The following is a 20,859-nucleotide window of genomic DNA, read 5'->3' as shown; positions in this document are numbered from 1 at the left end:
TACAAGCATTCAATATACAGTATTGACAGTTTGCAGTGACACTTTATTTTAAGCATCTGGAGACAGGATGGGCAATCCCCGGGATGACAGGGCAGAACGCATCGGTGAGGACAGCCAGATGGCCGCGGCTTGGTACACTCCTCTTCACACTGCGAACATTCTGGACCTGCCTAACAAAATAAAAACAAAGCACTAAGGAACGTGCCAAACATTTGTTTGTTAGATGCCATTACTGAGCTTTAATATAGAAGAGTTGGGGTGGTTTTGCTAAGGGAATCAAGCTATTCAGTAAAATATCCCTAAAGTAAAAATAATTATTAAAATATGCTCTTAAAAGAAAAGCAAAAATGCCACTGTTGGTCAGAGAGACAGAGTTCTCTCTTGCTTCCTGGGCATAAAAGGACCTCTTAATATCAGTGCTTTGGAAAAATCGACATTAAGCCTGTTAAATTCTCTATAGAAAACTGTTAGAAAAAGAAGTAATTTCATATTCAGAACTAACTTTTCCCATCCACCATGTTACTTTAGTCATGCCATACTGCTTTGTAATATGGGGGTGGGGAGATTGGTTTGCTTGATTTTAAGAAGGAAACTTTAAGTTTCAACATCAGCACAATGTGATGAACATCAGCACAGTAAATTAAGCTCCATTTCTATTCATGTTCTTATCTTAATAACTAATCCAGAACCTCAATCTGCAAATACACACAGATCGGTTGACATGATTTATCAAGTGAACCTACGCAGCACAGTATTTAAGGCCCACCATCATCTTCAAATGCTCAGTTTCACAGAAGTCAAAGTAAAGCAAATTTATCCCAGAACGAAGCTACACAATACTTCCCCCAAAGGGCTAATACCATGCCAACATTTCACTTCATGCTGTTCAAAATAAGGGTGTAAGAATTTAAGTTTTTAATACAGTTTTCCCCCATTTTCTTTCACTCCCTTTTTCTTCTTCTTCTACAGTTGAACAATTTTTGCTGAAGTTTAAAAAGGAACCGTTGTACAACGACTGTTAAGAAACCCAACACCCAAAAATTCACATCTAAGAAAGTCAATCGCAACTGAAAGCATTTAAAAAACTGTGATGTAAAATTTAACAGCAGGTAAAAGCAAACAGCTGGTCTTTCTGCAACATTTTCTAACACAACATGCAGAACAAACCTAAATTCCAGACAGAAAAATCACTCTCAGACATATGAGCAAGAAATTTAATCAGCTCTTTCCTGACTACACCTGCAATTCAGTCTGTCAAAACACCAGAACAAAAGCTGTAAAGGTCAAAACCAACTGGACTTTATAAAAATTCACAGAAAATTGAGAAATGGGATTTACCCATAATTCACAGGTACACAGACTCTCGTTTTCTGAGAATGTATTGTCAAAATGGAGGTAGGAATAACGCTGACCCATTTACGTTGGTTTCACTGAGAAGCAGGCAAACAGCCTCTTAGAGTCATAACTGGAGATGTTTAAAGAACTGTCACTCAGTATTTACTGATGTCACCCTATTGCTGCAGGTTACTGTTCCACAAGTTGCACCAACAGCTCATGCTCCTCAGACAAAAGTTCCACAATCATTAATAGAATAACTGCTGTGCAGTTACTAGATAACAAACGCACTTCTAGGACTGGAATCCACAAGGAAATCATCCTATTAAAATTAAAATATAGCAGTAAGTTAAAATACAACATTTATGTTTTGTACCCAACTGAGTGCTTGCTCAGTTTCCTAAGTGTCCAGAGAGACCAAGTTGCAACTTTTTTCTAAAGTAATGCTTAAAAAAACCTTAAAAAGCTGTTTTCCTCCAAATCATGACTCTCTCAGACCACAAGCTATGTGCTTTTGACTGCTCAAAACTAGAACAATTTTCAGCTTCGTACTTACTTTTAGTTTTGTTTCATAATATCTTCAGCAACCAACACCTTCTTAATCACATAAATGACAGTTTCTAGTAGACACTGATAAACATGAATATATCACCTCAGCGCTTTAAGAAGCCTTCACCTCTTCTGCAACATTTCCAGTGCACTCTCCTAAAGATTTGCTAACCTCCTCATCCCATTTACAGCTCTCCTCAGTAAACAGTTTCCCCTATAGAACAGGGGAACGGTACATTTCAAGTGCATTTGCATATAGGGATTATCAGTAGTTCACTTGATCCTGACAGTCACAAGAACTGACTTTAGAAAAGACACGTCCGGAGTGTTAAATAAGGTTTTGATGAAAACAAAGTAATGTATGCCAACATAAAACCAAAAAAAAGCGCAGCATTTGCAAAATATATAATATTGTCTCAGTTTTACTGTCTAAAGGAGTATAGATTAGCTGCATGTCACAGCATCAATGGGAACAGAACACATCCAAGTCTCCCAGTGCAATCTGGAATAGATCCTGTGCCTTCCACCTGCAAATTCTTTATTTTCCAGTTAAAACTGAAGACAACAGTTAACATACACAAAAATAAAAGCAAAAAGGAAATCAACCTACCTTCTTTCCATCTGCACTACCATTCAATTTAGTAACGTGATGACATTCTTTCATACAGGTGTGATTCTGACAATCAAGAAGCCGCCCACAAAATCTTTTACATGAATAGGGATTTGCAGAGTGACACGGTAACGGACTAACCTAAAAGTTGAAAATAAATAACTATGAACGTATATGTTTACAGATAGTGTATATACACACACACTGCGCATGTGTGTTGTGTGTGCTGTATGTATACACACACACACAGGCAGAGCATCATTACAGAGATATTTTGGTTCTTGAGTATCTTTGATAAAAGGAGAAAACCAGAGCGATGTCTATGCGACCTTTTTTTTTTTAATAGCCTTTTCAACATAACCATACACATTTGTTCTACACCGATTATAGCTTGTTTAATTAATAAAGTGGGCTTTTTTACCTGCTAAGTTATGCAACATGTGTGGGGCTTTGCTTTTTTTTTTTTTTTAAGCAGACTATTATATTCTCAAGTCTTTTAGTGCTGTTTATTCCTTCTTTCCAAATAACACTGGTGCCTTCCATTAAATGCTCCTAAACTGCTTTACAGTTGCTGAAGATGACAGCTACAGTTTGCTTTCACACAGCTAATTGTGTTATGGTCATCATAAACCCAAAACATTTGACAATTCTACAAACAGAAAACACCCTGCAAAGCCAGAAATACTAAAAACCAGATACTGACTGTATCAACTATAACTCCTAGGAGTGGAAGGGGAAGAAGAAATGGCTTTATGAGAGGACTAGGATTTTAATGTTTTATGATACATTTGTACTTTCTAATTTCAGGTTAACACTCCAGTTAACAGAGCTCTGTAGCACTACTCAGAGCACCTATTTAGAAGCCCTTAATCTTCATTGGTACTGGAGTGTAAACTTCTAACTTGGTTAACTAGGATACTTTCCTAAAGTTGTATATAGTACAAGTCCCTCCATATCACGCGCATTAGAGGAAACTTGCTGTTCCCATTTCCCAACCATTACATAATATTCACATGCAAAAAAAATCACTTCTCTGATGCTGTCAAAAAAATTGATTTTTTTTCTTAATATAGCGATCATTTTGCAGAGAAAAACAGAAACTATTTGTGATGTTATTACACAATAGGATAATATGACATAACTCACTTTGACTAGACTAAGGGTGTGAGTTTTTGTGTTGCGGCTTGAGTTGACTGAACAGCTTTGCACTGCACCCCTTCCTTTTCTCTCTTCCAGCTCTGTAATCCCAATGGCACACTCCTGCCATTTACTTTGAACAAATCCTACCTCACATCTGTCTTTAGAGCAAGACAATTCCACTAATCAAAATGGAAGAAAAGGAATTAATAGAAAAAAGTCCCTTGTCTTTTGCTAGGTTTGCAAGTTGATTGTCCATACAATTAAGTGAGCACCCGAACTGAAAAACGGAAGAGAGGTTGGTCCCCCCAGAGAGCAAAACGAGAGACCTTCTCCCTTCAGCACTGTCCATGTTGATTTCCCTCACTCCTAAAGCAAAAATATACAAAGTAGGATTTGAATCCACTTGCCTATGGAAGTATTTTCTGGGCTTCACCCAAAAAAGAGATTGTCATTGCAAAGTCATTGCAAAACACAATTCATTCACAGCTTAGTCTAGTGGGAGGTGTCCCTGCCCATGGCAGCGGGGTCGGAACCAGATCTTTAAGGTCCCTTCCAACTCTAACCATTCTATGATATGATTCTATGAAGACTTCTGAACTCCTTGTTCTCCTCATCCTGACCAACAGCAACTCTGTGAACACGAGGAGTCTGCATGGCAGGCTGAACATCAAGCATGGAATACACAGGAGAAAACCTTGAGGCTATCATGTCCAGCTACTCTCCCATCCCTGTGTCAGAGCTGAAGCTCATCATGCTGGCTAAAGCCCTCACACAACCATAGCAAGTCTGAATGCCTGGGTCATACTCCTCCTTGCAAACATCCTACAACTCGGGTCTCTGATGGCTTACGTTTCTGTTGACCAAATGAGCAAAATCCAGCAATAGGGCCAATAGAGTCTGAAGTTGAGCATGGTACTAGACCCAACGAACAGACACCAATTACCAAACCTTTTATCGTTCCTAATATGCTGTCCCTTCTCATCCTCCTCTAACTCCCCCAGCCACAACTTCCTTTCAGTAGCAACACAAGTAGACAAAGGATGCTGGAAGGTAAAAGAATGAGTGAAAAGGTATACTAAACATTAAGATTTGCCACTGCCCACTTCTCTCTTTTCCCTGCTCCCCCATTTCCACTCAATTTTATGACTACTGGTTCTGCTGCAGCTCATGCTACTGGTTCCTGCCTGACGAACCTGATCTCCTTCTGTGACAAGATGACCCGATTATTGGATAAGGGAAGGGCTGTGGACATTGTCTACCTAGACTTTCGAAAAGCATTTGACACTGTCCCCCACAGAATTCTCATGGAAAAACTGGCGGCTCACGGCCTGGATGAGCATACGATCTGCTGGATCAAGCACTGGCTGGATGGGTGGTCCCAAAGAGTGGTGGTCAATGGAGTTAAATCCAGCTGGCGGCCGGTCACAAGTGATGTCCCTCAGGGCTCAGTGTTGGGACCATTTCTGTTTAACATCTTTATTGATGACCTTGATAAGGACATAGAGTGTATCATCAGCAAGTTTGCAGATGACACGAAGCTAAGCGGGAGTGTTGATCTACATGAGGATAGGGAGGCTCTACAGAGAGACTTGGATAGACTGGACCGACGGGCCAACGCTAACGGAATGAGCTTCAACAAGGACAAGTGCCGGGTGCTGCACTTGGGCCACAACAACCCCATGCATCACTACAGGCTTGGGGCAGTGTGGCTGGAGAGCTGCCTGGCAGAAAAGGACCTGGGGGTTCTGACTGACAAGTGGCTGAACATGAGCCAGCAGTGTGCCCAGGTGGCCAAGAGGGCCAATGGCACCCTGGCTTGTATTAGAAACAGTGTGGCCAGCAGAAGGAGGGAGGTGATTGTCCCCCTGTACTCAGCACTGGTGAGGCCACCCCTTGAGTATTGTGTCCAGTTTTGGGCACCTCAATACCAGAGAGATATCGAGGTGCTGGAGTGAGTGCAGAGGAGGGCAACGAAGCTGGTGAAGGGCCTGGAGAATAAATCTTATGAGTAGCAATTGAAGGAGCTGGGACTGTTTAGCTTGAGGAAGAGGAGGCTGAGGGGAGACCTTGTCACTCTCTACAACTACTTGAAAGGACACTGTAGAGAGGCTGGTGCTGGTCTCTTCTCACAGGTAATTAGCGATAGAACAAGAGGGAATGGGCTCAAGCTGCAACAGGGTAGGTTTAGGCTGGACATTAGGAAAGAATTCTTCACAGAAAGAGTGGTCAGACACTGGAATAGGCTGCCCAGGGAGGTGGTGGAGTCACCATCCCTGGATGTGTTTAAGACTCGTTTAGATGTGGTGTTAAGGGATACGGTGTAAGGGAGAACTTTGTAGAGTGGAGCTGATGGTTGGACTCGATGATCCCAAGGGTCTTTTCCAACCTAAATGATTCTATGATTCATGCAGCTACAGCAGATCAGGGCAGTAACAGCCTGCACAGTTCAATATGCTGATGGGACTCCTTTTACCAAGAGTTAGCCTTCCATCAGATGAGGACATAACCACTAGCTCCAGTTAAAGAGAATTGGCAGGAGCACACAGGCAGAAGTGGAGCATCCCTTCTGGTAGCCTCCCTCAAGTATAATCATAGAATCGCCTAGGTTGGAAGGGACGTTTCAGATCATCTAGTCCAACCATCAACCTAACTCTGACAAAAACCATCACTAAACCATATCTCTAAGCACTATGCCTACCCATCTTTTAAATATCTCCAGGGATGGCAGATCCACCACTTCCCTGGGCAGCCTATTCCAAAGCTTGGTAACACTTTTGGCGAAGAAATTTTTCCTAATATCCAGCCTAAACCTCCCCTGGCACAACTTGAAGTCACTTCCTCTTGTCCTATGGCCTGTTACTTGGAAGAAGAGACCGACCCCCACCTGGCTACACCCTCCTTTCAGGGAGCTGTAGAGAGCGAGAAGGTCTCCCCTCAGCCTCCTTTTCTCCAGGCTGAACACCCCCAGCTCCCTCAGACGCTCCTCATAAGGCTTGTGCTCCAGACCCCTCACCAGCTTCGTTGCCCTTCTCTGGACACGCTCCAGCACCTCAATGTCTTTCTTGTAGCGAGGGGCCCAAAACTGGACACAGCACTCGAGGTAGAGCCTCACCAGTGCCGAGCACAGGAGGAAAGTACACCAGATGAGCTGCAGCGTTGGATGAAGCCAGGGGCAGGGAAGAACACAAGCCAGCAGACACCAGTGGCAGCTTTCAGTCAGCCAACTGCAGAGAACATCCCAGCCCTCTGGCTGCATCCAGCACAGCTTCAGCTTGCCCCACTCACTGAGTTTCCCCAAGTCTTGAGTCCAATAAAAGATAAGAGAGTCTTCTGGAATCAATTGACGTTGTAGCCAAAAGCAAAAGAATTTCAATTTAAACCTACAATATATTTTAAAATTTTGTTTCTGTTTCTTGACAAGTCAATCTGTTGTGGATATTAGTAATAAATCCAAAGGACAAAGTAGAGAAAAGTTTTGCTTTCTATAGTTGGAATGCATTTCTGAAATAGCTAAATGGAGGTCGCTGCTCTTGTTACAAAGACGAATATAAAAGAAGCCACAAACTCCAGGAGGCTTATGAGCTAAAGAATAAAGAACACAGATGAGAACCAGAAGTATTTTATGAAAGCTGATTGGAAGAAGAAAGAAAAAAAAAAAAAAAAGGCAAAAAAGACCACAGGTCTTCCATGGGATAAGGAAAGGAAAGGAAGGCAAGGAAAAAAGGACAAGACAACTTTCAGAAGCTTTCCAGCACATCTCTCAAATGCATAAAAGCAACTAACAGATACAACAATTGAAATATGAAAATAAAAAAATCAAGTACAATAGGGCAGAGAAGTTTTGGATATATTCATAAGGTATTTAGCCATAAAGATTAATCTCATCAAGTTTTACATAAAATTTTACCTAGAGGCAGAGTAATGGTCTTCCTCTTGTAACTGAACCACAACTAAAAAAACAACTTAGAATAATAAAACATAGCATCAAATTCCTACCAAAAAAAAAAACAACCCACCCCAAAACAAACCCAAGAAGAAAAAAGAGTTCTATCTGCCTGAGAACAAGACTGATATCACAGGATATTCAAAATACCCATCACAGAAACAAAAACAGAATGTTTCCCTTCCCCTAGAACATTTAATGAAATGAAGCAACTATGAGAGAATTAAATACAGCAGATAAATTTATACCATATCCAGTTAAGATTTCCTGTTTTTCCCCTCATTTACCTTGTATGGGCTTTAATTAATGTTCTTCCATAAAAATAGATTTTGAATATAAACATTATCTCTCATAATCTGATTTTAAAAGAGCACATGTATGCTATTGCTATGAAATGCCAATGCTTACAGCAGTTCAAAGAAAAAGTAAACCACCAAGTTTTCATTTTGAGGTGGCAGCAACTGTTGGTAAGTGATTTTTCTGACCTATAACCTGAAACAAAATTGAGAGCTACTTTTAAGCACCTACAGATCAAAGAATGAAGTTATTCATTTTTCTAAATATATGTAAAAACATCCAAAACTTGCACAGTAAAATTATTTAAAAGAAGGCTGCACAACGTAGCTAAAAGAAATATTATTTTAGGTTTTAACCTAAAAAAATTTATCACGTAGAATCATACCTCCACTCAACATGGATTTTATACAATTATATAATCTGAAAAGTTAAGTCTGCTGTTTCAAGCGATAAATTGCTTCTTCTAAATACCCAAAGACACGTAAGAACTCGAACTAAGTCAAACCCGTAGAAATACTTTTTAAGCTAAAAGCCAAAGTGAAATTTAAAAAAAAAAACAAACCACCAAAACAAACCACAAAAAAACCCCAACAAAACAACCAACTCCAATACCTACACAAATTAAAGTTACTGTCCAAGTAAAACTGTAAACACAGTAGATTTGCTTATTATACAACTCCTAAACTGTGTGCTTTCATTCTCTCTTCTACTCATCGTCTGCAGGCATCCTAGTAAAATACAAGAAGCCTTTATAACTCATTTCACTCCTAGTTTGTTTCTTTTATACCTCCTCCAGTATAGGAGGTGTAACAACAGTCCAACGTAAGTAGTAACATGGTTCGGCAATGAGCCCCTCTTCACAGCAAAACTTATTTGAGAAAATTGCTGCTTTCATCACCCATAAAAAGTTCACTTTTCCCAATGAAAAACCCCTCAGGGGCTGGAAGCTACTACAGGAGGGAAGTGTTCATAAATACATACATATGTTTTACCTCATTAACAGAAGTAAATTAGTTTGAGGTGAGATTACTTGTTAAGAGCCAACGTGGCTGTAAAACACTGAACAGACTACATATTTGGTTTTCTTCTTTTCAAGAGATCCCAGAACAACATAAAAACGTACAATGCACGGAAAACACACTGTAGGCACCCGCCCCTCACACACACATTAACAAATTATTCTTTTCCTTGACTGCTATCAAAACCTCAAAGATTAGGACACTTCATTCCATTCCAGAAACTGCTGAACTTCAGGAGGAAGGAAGCACTGCGCTCTGCTGGCTGAGAGAAGGAAGGTTTAATCCAAAATATCATATAGCATCAATAAATCCGAAAAATTAAAGTTAGGTATAAACTCCCTGGGATTTTTCCTTATTTTCTAACTAACTCATTGAGAAAACATGACCCAAAGCCATTGACTGATTCTGCTAAGACTAGTATGCAACAAAGAAGGGATTGTTTTAATTTTTGTTAATTATTCTGAAATAAATAGTTATAAATACAGAATCATAGAATGGTTTGGGTTGGAAGGGACCTTGAAGATCACCTAGTTCCAACCCCCTGCCCTGGGCAGGGACACCTCCCACTAGACCAGGCTGCTCAAAGCCCCATCCAACTTGGCCTTAAACACCTCCAGCGATGGGGCATCCACAACTTCCCTGGGCAACCTGTTCCAGCGTCTCACCACCCTCACAGTAAAGAATTTCTTCCTAATATCTAACCTAAATCTCCCCACTTTCAGATGAAAACCATTACCCCTAGTCCTACCACAATCCCTGTGAGTCTGTGTAGTAACTGTAGCGAGTGTATGTAGTAATATGCAGTAACTGGAACCATTTTCACTAAATAGAAGAGCTGTGCTGTCCTCTGTTACAAGGAGGGACAAACTTTACAACCATGTACATCTGAACAGTACCAAACCCAAAATTATATACCACAAATTATATACCACAGCTGATATTTTGTTTATACATAAATTCATGAAAGTTAGGGTGAGATTCCATATGTCCTATCACAAAACACATCATTGACTCTATAAAACCTTGGCTGAGACACTTGCAAGTTTTACTGTGGAAAGCAAAACCAAAACCCCTCTGTCTCAACAACAAACAAGAAGGCACAGTTGTTCTTTTCATCCATTTTCACAGCACATTTTTCGTTAGCAACCGACAAGCTGCAAAGTAGCTCTCTGGAAGCTGTATTCACACCTTGCTTGGATTAATAAGCATGCTGCGCAAAGAGACTGGGGATATATAAACTTTGTTAACAACATTTGTAGGTGTTGCCACCACACAATCAAGCCACCATTACAACACATACCAAAAGATTATTAAAGAAGTTCAAAGTAAAAAAAAAGGGGGGGGGAGGGGTATCTGTAAATATTTTCAAGTGTTTACTGTTTTCTAGAATTTTTTACGAGCTTAAAACTAAACTAGGTTTGTTACAGTATTGTTAGCTGCACTTTGATAGTGAATTTATGCCAGACTTACTAGTAGACAAAGCTGTAATAGCAATAGGTTTTTTTAAAGATTAGTTTAGCAATCAATGACTTTTAGAAATGACTGTGAATAATGTTGGTATTTGTTTTGCTTCAAGGGTCAATTAGCTTTTCTTCTCATGTAAGCCAAAAAAGGCAATGACTTCATCTGAGCCTGGAAAAAGCTGCACACCAATAAGACAAGCTAATAAGTAACACTGAAGAAGTTGGTACTGTATTGTCTGATTTCATCCACACACGCTTAGATCTAAGTCAGACGAGAATTTTCCTGTATGACACTATGTTCCTTATCCTTCTAAAATAAACACAACAGTTTCTAGAAGAACTGTGTGACAGGGAGAGAATAATAACAATAATGAAGAAAAAAAAAAAACCAAGAAGTGTATAATGTAAAAAGACCCCCTCAAAAAAAATTAAAACTAAAAAAACCTAAAAAATTTGAACAACTGCAGGAATATACAAATAGCTTCACAAATCATGAGTTTAAATTTCTGTCCAAGAATTCTAAAAAGTCAAGTAGTTATATATTCTTCAAAAAGGAATTAAAATACCTTGTGATATGGAAGCCCTTGTCATAAGGTACTTCACTGGTTTTAAAATATAAACAAGCCATATAATATTTATCTTTAATACTCTTTTTTTGCAGACTGACAAAGTGAGGTATACTTCATATTCCACTTAAAAAGGCAGTTTCCATGACTCACCTCATGCTGCCCAAGACACTCCCTGTCAAAGAGAGAAAATCAGAGATTTAGAAAACATGTATTTATTTAATAAGGGACTTAAAACAGCGCTGGTGCTTCTCACACAACAATAATGCAATCTATTTTTAAAAAGCGCAAACTAAAAGAAAATCATCTATCTAAGCAGATCTTGTCTTTTTCAGCAGTTGTTTGGATTGCTGTATTTTACGATGGTAATCCCAAAAATGAGTGTTTCATGTGTAGATTAATCATAGTTGTATATGAAATTAATAATTTTTATTTTAGAAAATTTCTTTAGAGAATTACCTGAATTGCTTCCTAACATCTTCTCCTTTGGCTTTACTAATATATCACTTCATATATTTCAGTTATTTCAGAGAACTACCCAGTCTACCCTTATGTCTACAACTCTATCCCTTTTAGAATGGTCTACCATCCCTAGGAAAGAAAAATGCACACTGATCAGAATTGTGAAGGTATTAAATGGTGACTCATTCAAACGCTGATCTCCTAAAAATTAAATCAATCTTTTGCTCTTTTATTTTGAAAAGTTTATTTTTCTTTTTACCTCTGATTTCCTATCTGCCATCTCCTTCCCAAGTATTATTTTGATTTCTCTACTGAAACTCTATAAGGGAGAGTGATGAAAACGTCATTAATATTCAAGCTAAAATACCTCTACATCAGTTCCTAAAAATTTCTAGAAAAGTATTAAAAAAAGTAACCCTGATAACTTCTCTAATACAAAGCAACTACAAATAGCTACAGACGATCTTTAGGACAGTGGGATATTAACAAGAATAATCAGTCTTTCACCTAGTAAGAAGCACACGTTGCAAAGGAGCCTGTTCTTCACTCTATACAGCTCAATTATCTTATATCCAAGATAATCTTTCTCTAACCAGTTAATTCGTTTTTTAGGACCTCTGCTTTCCACTGTAGCGTGCTTCTGTTGCACTGCAAGGGGAAACTGCTTGACCAGCCTGCTTGCCTCGTGCCACGTAACTACTACATCTGTGGAGGAGAGGTTCCCCACAGCAGCCCTGCATTTAAGTTGAGATGTATTGGTTTCAGACGAACTACCAGACACGTGACAAACTGGCAGGATCACTGGGCTCAAATGATAGTGGCTAGTTTTTTGTATCCTACTGGGGTACCAGTTACAGGTGGAATTCTTCAGCCTGGGATCTACCTTGATTAAAATTTTTTTCCCCAGTAACTCAGAAGAGACAAAATGCACGAATTTTGCAGACAACACTAAGGGACAGTGCAGTCCCTCATACATTCAAGGGCAGGAATTCCATTCAGAAAAATATAAAATAAAAAAAAATAATCGGTATAATCAAGCACTGTAAGAGGTTGTCCAGAGAGGCTGTAGAATCAATGATGTACTCGGGTTTTTGAGGTCTAGCTGAACAAAGCTGGAACAAATTGGTCTGACTTCAGTGTTTACCTGGTTTTAGCAAGAGGTTGGACTAGATGATCCCATCCTAATGTACCTTCCAGCCTCAAAGTTCTGTGAAATATTCTCATTCTCAGCAAATAATTTTCCAGAAACTCCCTTTTAACTATTTACAGAAACAGATACCAAATAAATTCCATTCCAAATCTCACTGCTCGCATCCAAATTATTAGAAAAAACATCAAAAAGTATTGCAAAGCTTCAGCTGTGAAGGACGGAATCCCCACTAACAACCACCCATTCATACAGAATAGGACTATTGAAACTATTCTCCATTATCATATTTGTTCAAATGCCACTGTTCTAGCAATGATTCTAAAAGCCCTGCTAATGATCTAAGAAGGTGTCAGATATTTTGCTTCGTAGCACCACATTACTTTGTATCTATGGTTTTGTTTACTATTATTATTTTGTTAATTCAGGAAACTTTTCTCATATCTCTTCCATTAAAAAGAAAAAAAAAAGAAAGAAAAAGAACATTACAGTTGCAAAGATCAATCAAGGTAGTTCGGATATTGCGGAATTGTGATCTAATGCTAGTAGAACCTTAAGTCGCCCCAAGTACTATGAAGTGTAACAATGCGTCCTCTAGTTACAAAATTAAGTACAACTTTTCCAGTATGGTTTTCCTTCTCGCTTAGCAGACTTATCTCCTCTGGGGAGGAGTCTTCAGACTAAAGAAGGTGGTTTTGAGGTTGGAATTCAGAGATGCACCCTACATAATGCACGATGTTACACAATGACCTCTGCTGAAGACCTACACTAGACGGTTTCTATAGGCATCTACCCAAACACTGAAACCAGACTGTTCCTAGCTACACGTTTTTCACCTTTTGGGTGTCTGCCTTCAAACTCTGGGCTCAAGTATTAGAAGTGCTGAGCAGTCACAGTTTTGAAGTACAAAAAGCTGTAGGTACAGAAGTACAACCTATCATAGTACAGTCCTTGAGAAAGTTCTAAACACATCTACATAAGCCGTTAAATTGGTATTTTTTATCATCTTCCTCTGTCTACTTCTCACTTCATAAAATGAGGACATAATATTCCCTCAATAAGGAGGAATGTTTAGAAAACAAGTAGGCACTAATGCCTGTGAAGCATGCAGGGTTTAAAACAGTGAGAGACTACAACACAAAAACAGACCAAAAACCCCAGTATATCCTTTTTCAGGTAGATGTTGAATTCTAAGTCCTTATTCCACAATATAAACAGAAGTTCTATCAAATTGAAAAAAGAACGGTGAAAAAAAAGTCATCATCATATCTTCCCTTATATCCCCAGTATCCTCACAGAAAGAGTTGATTTGGCTCTAACTCAAGGAGGAGAACCTTCTGCACAAGTCAAAAACAGAAACGAGATGAGCAGATGGGATGAAGGGCATCCACCTGCCATTCTTTAGCATATAACTGAACAACTGAGAAACAAAATAGCAATTTACTATGCAGAAAATTAGGATCCCATAAACTAAACACAAAAGAAACTATATGGAAAAACCTGTATGTGACCAAAGACTACCTAATTACAGTGGCTGTCTTTGCAATTTTCATATTTTTCTTTTAAGGTAGCATTGCGCACAACATGCGCAACCAAACTTTACTAAAACTATCAACATCTCATACAGTGAGCATGAACTACACAAGTATCTATGAAACAACCACCAATGCTCCCAGTTTTACGAGAATGGTGTTCATATAGACTCATTGCATCTGAACAGGAAAATACGGTTGTTTTAATGTCCAGCTCTACAACAGTATGAGAAGAAAAGGTCTCTTTCCATACCAAAACTTTATTTCATTTCTTTTTTAATACTTACACTGGTATAGGAACCTGACAGGGAGGGCACGGTAACGCAGTTCGAATAAAAGCTGGCTCAGATGGCTGTTCCCAAGGACCTGCAGACTGATGCTGAGAGCATAAAACAACACTAGTTGAATACAAAACACAAAAGGATCTGCTTGACCATAAACAAACATATCACCTAAAGAGATCCCAGTTCTAACAAATTAACTTTTTACTAATGGAAATCTCAACACACCCTACGCACAAAAAGTTAGTATTTCATCCTTAGCACGGATAGGGATAGGAAAATGAAGGCCTGTGACCCTACTGCTAAAAATGAGGCGCACAGCCAAAAAAACCCCCAAAACAACAAATAATCAAAACAGCAAAACAATTCTAAGCATTGAATAGAGGTAAAAAAATAAAAATATTTCAATTACTAAGCAAGTGAAACTATCATCGTGCAGTACATGCGTCACGTTTAAAGATGCCAAACAATTTCTCACTTAGAACTTGTGCAAACGTTGATGGTTTAGTAAGTATCAGAGTTAAAATTTATTTTTTACTCTTATGTTAGAAGTAATTGCTTACATTTGAAATTAAATGTTTGTAATACAACTAACAAAAATTCTCAAGTAATTATAACTGCTGAAAACTGCAGTTCATTAGATATATTACAAAGTTAATTAGATTGCAACAGAGGAGCTAGAACCACTTAGTTTCTCAGTTAAGCGGTACGCGTACCTCTGTGCTTGATCATTTATTTACTCTGAACTCCAAAAGCCTCCAACATAAGACTAAGGTCAAACAACTGTTGTTCATTCTTCAGAACAAAGATAACACACTATTTTTCATTATTTACTTACTACGCCAGTTTGCTTCACAAGTGCTTCATCATGGCAGGAAACTGGGCACAAATGACCACACGTTAATGCTTTCTGGCAGGACTGACGACAGGGAGGACATCGACCAAAGTGACAGTAGTGTTTCTCCTGGGTAGAGTGGTGACAGGTAGGTGGTCGACTGAAGTAAAATCCAAGAATGAATCAATATGATAGCAAGAAATACAAAGTTCCAGTCACTGGACAATTATGCTAAATACAAAGCACTGAGATGAACAAGTTCTCATTTTTAAAATGAGTTTACTGCTCACTTTCAGCAGTGGTTAATATTGCAGTAAAATTCTACAGGAGTTCTCAATTAAATTAAAATCAAAGTTGGGTTTACATATTCAAACAGCTATTTCACTCCTAATTCTATCCTGCGCTAAGTAATCTTGCTACATCCCAGCAAAATATATTCTCCTTTTTCCTTTGGCTAGTCAAGTTTTCTAGGTAAACTGCCTCATGGAGGTACTTCAAAGCGTACCAGACACGACGTGAAGAAGGGAGTGTGACTACAGAATTAGAAGTGCTCAATGGGACAGAACATCCCCCTTGAGAGCAGCAAGCTGCTCATGAAACTGCAGCATCAAAGAGGTGTCTAATAGGAAGGATTATTGCTAATCTCCATCTGCATAGTCAAGAATACAGAAAACTGAGAAGTAATACCTGTAATCATATTAAAGGAATAATTTTTGCCTTTTAAATTTATATTTTACTACTTTAAGGATACCTTCAACTCCACTGACGAACTAGAAACACACACACTTTCTTTACTGACCTGCACAGCTGTTTGCATTTGGGAGGTTTGATGGTGCGCTCTCTGCCACAGGGGACTTTAATGACAGTTTTTCCACAATTGCATTTCACATCTACAGTCTCAGGACACGGATTACAACTACCTAAAAATAAATATATTAACAACATGATATTCTCAATAAACTACTGATTATAAAAAATGGCAACTAATGTAACTCTGAATATGCACGTGGTATAATTGTCCTATGCTGTTTGATTTAAATAATAGATGGCTGATAATTTTTATTTCTGTTTAGTTTCAAATCCCTCTTGGCAAAGAGGGATTTCACCGTTCTTGAAGAATAGCAACAATAATCTCGATTATTCTAGTTGTTAACTGGTATCAAGTTAGAAACAATCCCTCCCTCACAGTTTAAAAAGAAGTCAGCATTATTAAAGCCCAGAAATTTCAATTGCACAACACTTAGATATTTGCTGTTTATATTTCAGTCTTACATACATATGAAGACATCTTTCATCTATACTCAAAAGAAAAAAAAGAGACATTGAAAAACTGGTACAATCAAGTTTTGCAGATTTTATATGACGTTAAAGAAAAGTTAATCCTCTAGGTATAATTAATGCTTTTCAAAAAAGATCCTCCTCCTTTATAAAGTTACTCATGCTACTAACCTGATATATTTAAAAAGAGATCTGTAAAATACCTATGTTTTAATTTACAGCTCTCCCACACTATTTCTTCATCATGTGCCAACCGCTAAGTTTTATTATTGAGTAATATGCAGTAAGAATCCTCTAAAAAAAACAAATTTAGACGTGGGATTTTGTCTTACTAATCATGTTGCATCCTGAAATTTTAAGGAACGCAATGCTTTGAAAGCGTTATCAACAGCACAACTTTTAAGCAATTCTGACTTGTTAGCAGGATCTGAGAAGCAACGCTTCAAAAAGCGGATCTCTCAATGACAAAAAGCTGCCAAAATAAAAACGATGGAAGTATACAGTCTTCATATTGCAAAGTAAATTAAATTATAACATATTATCAGCACACATAAACAGCTTTACAAAAGAAATTGCAGGTCTAAAGCTATGCTGCCCAGAGTGGCTAATTTGTGTACAATTTACTTAAGTATTTTACTAATCAAACAACTGCCTACATACTCAAAAAGATGGTAGGGCAGAGATCGCATATAAACGTGAAGTTAAGGTGAGAGCATATAGTTCTCAAATCAAGTGTTATAATGCACTACAGTAGGAAACAAAACATTTCTATTCCCTGGCACCACATTCTAAATTTCAGCAAGCGTGGTTACATACTTAAGAAAAAAAGATATGTTAAAATCAAATCACAAATAGAATAGATTAAGTTACCTTTTTTCAGGGACCCCTGCTAAAGGCCAAGTGCTTATTATCAGCAAGCTCTAATAATTCTGAGATCAGGTACCTTCTAAAGGACCTGATCTGGCAAGTGATTTTCTAGGAGGTATACTATTTCCTTCAAAATCAGTAGTCACTGAGATCTGGCAGCTCATTGCAAAATTAACCTGACCTGGTATTACATACTGAAGATAAACTAATAATCCTAACTTTCAGGAGCTATTAAAATATTGGTGTATAAGGAGAAACACATGAATATAAATATTTTGAAATAAATAGCTAAGTAATCCTGCTACATCCCAGCAATAATTGTTCTTCATTTTCCTTTTGCTAGCCAAGTTTTCTAGGTAAACTGCCTCACGGAGGTACTTCAAAATACACCAGACGTGACTTGAAGAAAGGAGTGTGACTACAGAATTAGAAGTCCTCGGTGGGAGAGAACTTCCCCCTTGACAGCAGGTCAATATTCCTTTATTAGGAATATTTTCAAACACTCTGACAAGTAATTACAAATTGTACTAGACTGTAATTTGTTAAAGCACACAGAAGTTATTGTCTAAATTTATCATCTGATAACATAGTTATTAGATGCAACTTTTGGCAAGAGTTAGCACTTAAATATTGACAACTGTAGTGTTTTAATAAATTACATATACTTTGAAGTGTATATATTTGATATTTATATTCTCAAAGTTCACTTTTGTTTTCTTATAGGCACTGACTTACGATTTTTATACTGCTGGTAGTTATTAGACATCCTTGTCACTTTTAGCCAGGCTGTAAGATGCAAGCACTCTCAAATATAAACAGCTATTCAATGTAAAAGTTTATCCTATAATGCAGCATTAGCTCCTTAGTTTTCCAACCAGAATTTTATTCTACAATTTAGTTGTCAACCAAACCAATGCATAAGAACAATGTTATGAGTTTTGTTCTGACAGTACAAAAAAAAAAAAAAATTACATTTTTCCATGATTTTGTAGGGGTATAGGGTAAAAGAAGGGAAAGGGAAGAAGAGAATGGGCACAATTAAGAGAGAAAATACAAACCTCCAGTTTGTGGTAATAGATTTAACAGCAGGTTAACTAGGACAACTACCACAACAACTACCACATTTACCTATCCTGTCCTCTTAAGAACCACTGCCTCAAAAGAAAGATTGGTCGAACAAGTTGTGAATTATTTCCTGAGTTGTTGCAATTTGAAGTCCAAAATACTAAGGGAAATTACACAGGGTACTGAGTTGTTGTTTCAGCAGGGCAGCAGCTTCTGTGGGGAAAATTGCTGAGAGGGCAGCCACTTTTTCAGTCATTCCAATTTAATCCCCTACGGAGCAAATGTCAAAGCTATTGGCCAGCATAAAAGCTGCTAGGTAATTTTGGCCATTTGCAGCATCTTTTTAACCAAGGTCACTGGATGCAGAAGTAAACTTTTTTGTTACCCTTCATATAGCCCATAACAAGTTCTTATTTTCTCTTTTACCAGTAAGATAGCAATATACATTCAAATTCCATCACCTTTATTTTAAGCCCATTCGTATCGCACGGTGATTTTTAAAAACCATCCAGACTCAATCAGCACGGTCATTCCTATACGTAGTTGCACTTTGTTATGCATATTCAGTGAACAGAATTATTTGGGAAAAAAAGTCAAGCTATGGATTTTGAATTAAGCAGCTGGAAAGGGGACAGAGCATTTTCAGAGGAACAATGCGAAGCAAAATTACCAGGTAAAAACTCAGGTTGTCATTATGCAAGTCCTTAAGCTCTAACCAGCACTAAAAACCTTTCAAACACACCGCCCCCACAAAAAGCCCACATGCAACAAGGGAAAGAATTCATTAAGCACCATACAGAGTCATGCAAGCACGAATATTGTTTATTGGAATAAACAATATTCCATCACTACAGGGATCCTTCTTACCTCTGTGGCAGCCTGAAGGGCATTTGTGATTTCTGCAGCCTAGAGTCCGCCCACAGACTTGATCACAAGGTGGGCAGTTTCCAGGACAGCACTATTAAGAAAAAAATAAATATATAACTGAAAACTTGGACATTTCTGATATAAATTTGCACTCTTCTACTATCTCATTTTTTCAATACTTCTTAACAACAACTTGCATGCTATTTCATCAAATTTCCTCAAATTCATGACAGATACAGAAAGGAGGCCATCTGTAAAATGCTTTTTAAGAACTCAAATTATAAAATAATACCACACTAAAAAGGCAGAGTGCTTCCAAGAAGTGTAAGAACATTTTAAAAGTTCCCTGGCACAAAACTGTTGCTAACTACTTTTTAAAAAAAAGAAACAACAACCTAACAATACACCTTTTACCTTTGCAGGAAAGGTCAGATAACTTTGGGATCTACTTTCTGTTTGTACATAAAGTAGTAACGTGGAAGAATCAGAACACATCACACCACCACAACGGTGGATGCCAGGTCAGGAGAGAACCTCATCTTTTAACTTGAAAAGTACCCTCCTTCCAAACTGTATAAGAAAGGATGTCAATTAGGAAGAGAAACATGGATTTTTTAGCATAAGACATCAGGATTTCATTTACTTGCTTTGCCATCTTTTCACATGAAGTAACTTCACTGTAATAATAATACTCAAAAATACCTAAGAAAGAAACAGTATTTTTCATGCCTTTCTGTGGTAAGAAGTCCAACTTCCATAATGTCTTAATTCACACATAGCAGGCAACTTTCAAGCCTTCATGAATCAATAAACTGAAAAGAATGGTCTCAGCTATCAACTATTCTTTTGACTTCAAACGAGCAGAGAAACAAGATTCCCAATTGTCAGACCACTGCTGTTTGCAGTGATGCATATTAGAAGGTGGGGTGGAATGCTGTGTTGTCAAAAATAAGAGTGTCCCTTACAAAGTTATGAGAGATCTCCAGATCTTCCTACGAAGTAAGGGAATAAATTGATTTAACTACTCCAGAATGCATAAAGCATCAGCAACTACTCAAGTATCTGAAAGCAAAACTGCCTTCTGAAGCTGGAAAGTTGTCAAAATCCCCTCCCAGTTTGTAAGGCCACTGAGTTTTCCTGAGTGACATCCTCTTCAAAGGATTCTGGTACACAGCAAACTGGTCTGAATGACACTGAAGAAAAGTCTTTCTATACAATAACATGAATTGGGAGAACAGATTGATGTGCTTTATATATAATACAAAATATTATATATAAATTTAAAAAATGTTATCTAAACATCATTTAGAAATTATCATCTCTTGAGAGAGAGAAAGGTGATCTCTGGACACTTACCTTTCTCCTACATTGGTGCTTTTGGCAATCACGAATTTTAGTACACTTTGTTTCACAGAGATATGGCTTATGACATGGCATGCGTTTAGTGTGCTTTCCACAGCGACATTGTTTTTCAACTTCCTGGGCAGCAAGATAGGGAAAAAAGCAGGGCATGTTTAATACCCCAAAAAAAAAAGTGGAAAATAATATGTTCTACTACTAGCTGTAAAGAAAAGTTCACGGGAGAGTAATACTAAAATATTGT

At 37.9% G+C, this 20,859-nt stretch overlaps 1 protein-coding gene across 3 annotated transcripts in view; it reads right to left on the bottom strand.

Moving 5' to 3' along the window:
• Window positions 1–20,859, bottom strand: part of NFXL1 (nuclear transcription factor, X-box binding like 1) — a 50,773-nt gene that overhangs the window by 21,124 nt on the left and 8,790 nt on the right. For all 3 annotated transcript variants that reach the window (XM_054204231.1, XM_054204232.1, XM_054204230.1), the window contains exons 10-17: window positions 20,613–20,735; window positions 19,257–19,347; window positions 15,979–16,099; window positions 15,183–15,339; window positions 14,351–14,442; window positions 11,076–11,097; window positions 2,495–2,635; window positions 4–170 (exon numbers count right to left, since the gene is read on the bottom strand). In XM_054204231.1, coding sequence (XP_054060206.1) covers window positions 4–170; window positions 2,495–2,635; window positions 11,076–11,097; window positions 14,351–14,442; window positions 15,183–15,339; window positions 15,979–16,099; window positions 19,257–19,347; window positions 20,613–20,735 — 914 coding nt within the window. The remainder of the gene's footprint in view (window positions 1–3; window positions 171–2,494; window positions 2,636–11,075; window positions 11,098–14,350; window positions 14,443–15,182; window positions 15,340–15,978; window positions 16,100–19,256; window positions 19,348–20,612; window positions 20,736–20,859) is intronic.

The sequence above is a fragment of the Rissa tridactyla genome, chromosome 5 (assembly GCF_028500815.1).
Source record: "Rissa tridactyla isolate bRisTri1 chromosome 5, bRisTri1.patW.cur.20221130, whole genome shotgun sequence".
Lineage (NCBI taxonomy): Eukaryota > Metazoa > Chordata > Aves > Charadriiformes > Laridae > Rissa > Rissa tridactyla.
Note: the sequence above shows the minus strand (reverse complement) of the source record. Positions and strands in the feature narration are given on the sequence as shown.